At 52.0% G+C, this 5,679-nt stretch overlaps 2 protein-coding genes across 2 annotated transcripts; both read right to left on the reverse strand.

The window, feature by feature from the left end:
• Window positions 1-382: 382 nt before the first annotated feature.
• Window positions 383-1,875, reverse strand: LOC125556184 (AT-hook motif nuclear-localized protein 17-like). The gene has a single exon (XM_048718966.1). The coding sequence runs from the start codon at window positions 1,597-1,599 to the stop codon at window positions 577-579; it is 1,023 nt and encodes a 340-aa protein (XP_048574923.1). The 5' UTR covers window positions 1,600-1,875; the 3' UTR covers window positions 383-576.
• A 351-nt stretch (window positions 1,876-2,226) lies between these two features.
• Window positions 2,227-3,636, reverse strand: LOC125556185 (NAC domain-containing protein 26-like). Its single transcript, XM_048718968.1, has 2 exons — window positions 3,062-3,636; window positions 2,227-2,954 (listed from the first exon to the last, which is right to left on the reverse strand). The coding sequence occupies exons 1-2, from the start codon at window positions 3,563-3,565 to the stop codon at window positions 2,472-2,474; spliced, it is 987 nt and encodes a 328-aa protein (XP_048574925.1). The 5' UTR covers window positions 3,566-3,636; the 3' UTR covers window positions 2,227-2,471.
• Window positions 3,637-5,679: the final 2,043 nt, after the last annotated feature.

Genomic DNA, 5,679 nt, shown 5'->3' on the forward strand with positions numbered 1-5,679 from the left:
TGCCCATACGGTAGACAACCACAAATCAATGGCTCGACGGAAGGGAATGGGCACGCCTGCAGTGCACTGAACCTCCCCCATTATGCTTTTTTGCAAGAAAAAAAACATAATGGGGAGGTGCAGTGCAAGCTCCCCCATTATATGGTACGGAGTAGTATTTAGGCTCTCAATTATCAGCACAGATGGTACAAGTGCAAGTACATGTACAACTTGCAGTTGGTTGGGGGCTAGCTAGCCAGTAGAACTAATCTTGGCGCTTGTGCAAAACAAAACAAAACAAACGTAGTACAACTAAATACTGGCATATGAACTATATTTGGTTAGGTTGAGATTGCCAAAGACAGATAATAATGGGCTATAGTTTATTGCGACGTGCATGCAGCTTGCAAGAAAACGCAGGTTGACATTCAATTCTCAGTTCCCCGTACGAAATGCGGATCAATGTCGAAATCAGAAGTAGAAGCCCAAGAAAACAGAGGGTTAAACCCTAAGGTGCAGCTAAGGTTAATGCAGATCTAGCCATGAACCTTGCAGGATGCAGGCAATCTGGTAAAAGGGCGTACACATTCTCTCTGATCAGTACGGCGGCGGCGGCGGCGGTGGCGGTTGGTGCGGCGCGCGAGCAGCAAGCGGCCACATCACTTCTTTCGGCTGCGGGTGGCAGGCGTAGACGGGCATGCCACAAGGTTCCACGGGCTGTGCTGCCGACGGGGTCAAGTGCGGCGCCTGCCGCCGTTGGTGACGCTGCTCTTGCGGCTCCGGCTGGTGCTGACGGGCGCGGTGTTCGTCCGCGTCCGCGCTGCCGGAGAGCGACACGGAGACGGGCATCGGCGCGTCGTCGTCGGCGGGGAGGCGGTGGAAGGTGGGATTCGTGAAGGCGGCGGCGACGACGACGATTGTTGTCGCGGCGTAGAGCGGGCCCACGACTGCGCCGCCGACGATCTGGCCGTGCGGGCCGGCGAGCGAGATGGAGAGCCCGGCAGCGACGGCCGCGGCCTGGGGCGCCACGGCGGCCATGGCCGGGGGCAGGAAGGTGGCGGAGATGGAGAGGATCTCGAACCGGCCCTGGAAGACGACGACGGCCGGGGCAGCACCGGGCGCCGTGGGGCAGGGGTGGCGGAGCGAGACGTTGCCGACGGCGCCGGTGCCCGCGAGCACGCAGATCCCGAGGTTGCGGCGGCTCGCGAAGCGCGCCAGCGCCTCGGCGACGTCGCGGCCCCCGGGGATCTCGATCACGTGCGGCCGCATCGCCGCCGCGGGCTCCGCCTCCCGCGTGATCACCACGGGCGGCTTCGGCTTGTTCTTGGACCCCGGCGGCCGCCCCCTCCGCTTCTTGGCCACCTCGATGCTCGACCCGTCGCCAACGCCGCCGCCTGAAACGAGCTGGGAGCCGGCCGCACTGCCCCCGGGCTCCTTCATCTCGGCGGTACCCCGGCTGTCCACCTCATCAGAGAAGCACTCCAGCTGCTGCTGCTGCTGGTCACCGTGGCCGGCATGGCGGTGGTGCATCGGCGGCGGCGTCGCGAACCGTGTGGCCGGCGCGTCCTTGCGCTCCTGGTACATGCCCTCCTTGCTCATGTCCGCCTTGCCGAAGGACATGGAGAAAGGAAGCTCACGTGGTCGCGAATGATGAGCGTAGCAGTAGAAGCTTGCAAGATGCGGCTGCTAGAGAGAGCAATGGGTCACGAGCAAGTTGGGCGATGCTAGTCGTGGGTGTTCTCTGGAGTTGGGAGCGGGATGGAGCTAGCGGTCGTCGATAAGAAAGTGATATGGGGGTGGTGGGCGCGGAGAAGAGATCAAAGGTAGCAGGCTAGCTAGCTGCAGTAGGAACAGGACAGGATGAGCCTGAGCAGCGGAGGCGGTGCCACACTGCCACCGTTGGCGAGATGGACTGGGGCTCTGGGGCTCTGGGAGGGTATCCCTTTTATCCTTTTGTCTTTTCCACACCGGTGTCCATTTTTTTTGGGCGTGCCGATCCACTGCCTAGCCTGAGAGAGCAAGGCCAGATCCCAGATGATCACAATTTGAATTCGCAGTAAAAATATCAGGTGCGATTTTGTAGCTAGCTATTTTAGCCTTCCCTGTTTATACGAGAGTATGTCTTCTTCATGGTGGTATACATAATTTGATTCAGAAGCCAGGGTTATTCTCCTTTAAAAATTATATTTCTTATTTTCTCTGTATCTAAATATAAGACGGTTTTGCAGTTTAAATAACTTTATTTTAATACAGATGGAGCATAAATTAAATCTGACACATATTAAGGCAAGAGAGGCTAGGCAAGTCGGGCAATGCATGCAAACTCTCTTGCGATCATGCTGGAAAGTAAAACGCGGTGCAAACCATGATAGGTGTTGGTATATATCAATCAATCTGTTGATGGATGGTTGATTCATGCATACAGACATACATATATATCTTGTCTTGGATCATCTGACCATGAGTACTTCCACATTTCATCCATACCCATATTAACTGTCAATGGTTGTTGTGGCGCCATTGCCTTGGACGTTGTTGCCCAGCCGGTCAACGCCCTCTCCGGACACCATGGACGACGACTCGCTCCCAGGCTCAACCCCAACCATGAAGCACTGGTCTGCACCCATTTGCATCTGCATCTGCATCATCTGTTGTTGTTGGTAGGACACCATTGGGTTGCCGCCCATCATCTCGTGGTGGGGGTTGTTCACCATGGGGAGCACCAAGCTGCCCGTCATCGCCAAGCCGACTCTGGCGGCATGCAATTGGTACGAAGAATCTTCAGACAGAAACAACGGAGGCGCTAGCGACAACGATGCGCCATAGTCCATGGGAGGCGGGAACGTACATGAGTTGAGGGAGCCCTGTTGCTGCTCTCCTCCTATGAACATGGGCATGTGCATGGCGTACGACGGGGTCACCACCTTCTTGACTCCAATGTTCTTATGAAAGATTTTGCAAACCACACGCTCCTTCTACCAACATACATAAATTAAATCAGTGCAAATCAACTATGGCCAATAGCTAGGTACATGCAGGCGTGTTCATGATTCATATGCATTACTACTCTAGGTTTAAATACCTTGGAAGATGCATTAATGGCGGCAGCTTTGGCGATGGCGGTAGATGGGCCATATGCAGGCTGCTTGCTGATCTCAAGCCTGTACTCGTGCATGACCCAGTTGGTCTTCTCCCCCCTAGGCGCCCTGCCCTTATAGAACACGAGCGTCTTCTTCATGCCGATGAGAGTGGGCAGTGGGTGGAAGATCTCCTTGTCCTTGCCCGTGGCCTTCCAGTAGCCGGCTTTCGTGGCCCGGTTGGTCTGTATCCCCGTGGGATACTTGCGGTCCTTCTGACAGTAGAAGTACCACTCCTTCTCCCCCATCTTTGCCTTCTCGGGGAGCTCATACGGGTCGTTCTTATTCAGATCCACCTCCGCGATCGCTATCGTGGTGAAGGTTGGTTTGAGCACCTTGGGGACCAGGTACGAGGTGATGATCTCCTCATCGGTAGGGTGGAACCTGAACCCCGAAGGGAGCTCTAGTTGGTGTTGATGTTGTTGTTGAACTTGAAGGTGGTCTGCCATGGCGAAGGCTCTTTAGGCAATGGATTCTGGGGTGGCACAAATATGGGAGGCGGTCATAGAGATGTAAACAACTATTGACGAAATACAATGAGCTTGGTATACAGGAGGGGGCGCTTAAATATAAGACAATGCGTGTATCGACAAGGTACTTGCCAAAGAAGCCTTAACACTCTATGACCTTTGTTTAATTTGGTTCCTACCGGTAGTGGATGGATAAAGATAGCTTCATTGTCTTTACAACTTGGCTCTCCTTATCCTACTATGGGGGCCACGCCCTGGTGGTGACAGGTGATCAGTTTCTCGAACTTCTCTAAGCCATCGCCATGCCAGGTCGCACATTCAGTTTTGTTCTTATTCTTCTTAACGTGTGCATATGTTGTCCTCATACTACCTACCTGCTCGTCCCATTTGCATGCTTATGTTGTTGTTGCCTTGTTTTGTGATGCAAAAGCAAACACACACCCACATTTGTCTCACCAACTATGTGCACAATATATAGCTAGCAACATTGTTGTTATCTATGACATTTGATCAATCGAGTTAAATCTACCTATATGTACTACACATTCTTTTTTTGTGGGGATGTACTATACATTCCACCCCCATGCATTTACCATATACTATAGCCGACCCCCTGTGTGTTTACACAAAAAACCATGTGTGCATTTCTAGAGTCTCCGGACATTAGATGAACTAGATGACCCATAGCTTTGACGATATATGATTATGTTCATACTATGTGTGTATTCACCTTGACGATGATCATTGCCCATAGCTTTTTTCGGTGACACATAAGTTATTTGGTTGAGTAGGCTAATGGACTATGAGATTTTTTTGATACTCTGGCCTTTCCTCATCTTGTAATTGCGACGGAAAAAAACAACCGAGATGTTAAGTGAAACATTTGAAGGATGTTTCTAGCGAATCGCCTGCAAGTGATTATATTCGTATTGCATTGTAATTGTCTTGTATACTTACCAATGATAGAAAGCAATGATCGTTGCCCATGTGCTTTATTGACCGACCAAGGCAACCCAACGACCGGATAGATAGAAAGCCCAATCACAACCCACACTGTTGGGGATATAACCCCGTGATATGACCCGCCCAGGAGGGGCCGGGTCATATTATTGGAGACTTACAATGGAAGGCGCAGTAAGGCCTAAGAAGACCGAAGGCGGCTTATAAGCGGGCTGTTGAAGGCCACGACCCGGAGGCGTCTCAAGACCCGAAGGTGTGAGCTGCATGATGGTAGCTTGCCTAACAAGGCGAGGTAATTTAGAGACAGGGTCGGTTACATTGTGTGATATGAACCGGACTCTTGTAAGCCGCCGGATCCCGACCTATGTATATAAAGGCGAGACCCAATGACGGGTTAACTCAAGAAACAATCGATCGAGAGCTAGGTCAAGTGTATTCGCTCCCTTGTAATCGAAACTCAAGCAATACAACTAGAAGGATGACGTAGGCATTTACCTCATTGTGAGGAGTGAGGGAGTCCTGGATTAAGGGGTCCTCGGACAGCCGAACTATGTACTTTGGCCGGACTGCTGTACTATGAAGATACAAGATTGAAGGCTTCGTCCCGTGTCCAGGTGGGACTCTCCTTTGCGTGGAAGGCAAGCTTGGCGATTCAGATATGTAGATCTCCTTCTCTGTAACAGACTCTGTGTAACCCTAGCCCCCTCCGGTGTCTATATAAACCGGAGGGTTTAGTCCGTAGAACAACAATAATAATCATAGGCTAGCCTCTAGGGTTTAGCCTCTATGATCTCGTGGTAGATCAACTATTGTAATACTCATATCATCAAGATCAATCAAGCAGGAAGTAGGGTATTACCTCCATCGAGAGGGCCCGAACCTGGGTAAACATTGTGTCCCCCGCCTCCTATTACCATCAGCCTTAGACGCACAGTTCGGGACCCCCTACCCGAGATCCGCCGGTTTTGACACCGACATTGGTGCTTTCATTGAGAGTTCCACTGTGCCGTCACGTAAAGGCTTGATGGCTCCTTCGATCATCGGCAACGATGCGATCCAGGGTGAGGTTTTTCTTCCCGGACTGATCTTCGTATTCGGCGGCTTCGTACTGCGGGCCAACTCGCTTGGCCATC

This window comes from Triticum urartu, chromosome 5 (genome assembly GCF_003073215.2).
Source record: "Triticum urartu cultivar G1812 chromosome 5, Tu2.1, whole genome shotgun sequence".
NCBI lineage: Eukaryota > Viridiplantae > Streptophyta > Magnoliopsida > Poales > Poaceae > Triticum > Triticum urartu.

What these genes read in the sequence shown, in the direction of transcription:
- LOC125556184 (XM_048718966.1), bottom strand. Translation starts at nt 1,599, where the DNA reads ATGTCCTTCGGCAAGGCGGACATGAGCAAGGAGGGCATGTACCAGGAG.
- LOC125556185 (XM_048718968.1), bottom strand. Translation starts at nt 3,565, where the DNA reads ATGGCAGACCACCTTCAAGTTCAACAACAACATCAACACCAACTAGAG. An exon ending in CCATTAATGCATCTTCCAAG is followed by an intron (nt 2,955 to 3,061) that starts GTATTTAAACCT and finishes GTATGTTGGTAG; the next exon opens with AAGGAGCGTGTGGTTTGCAA.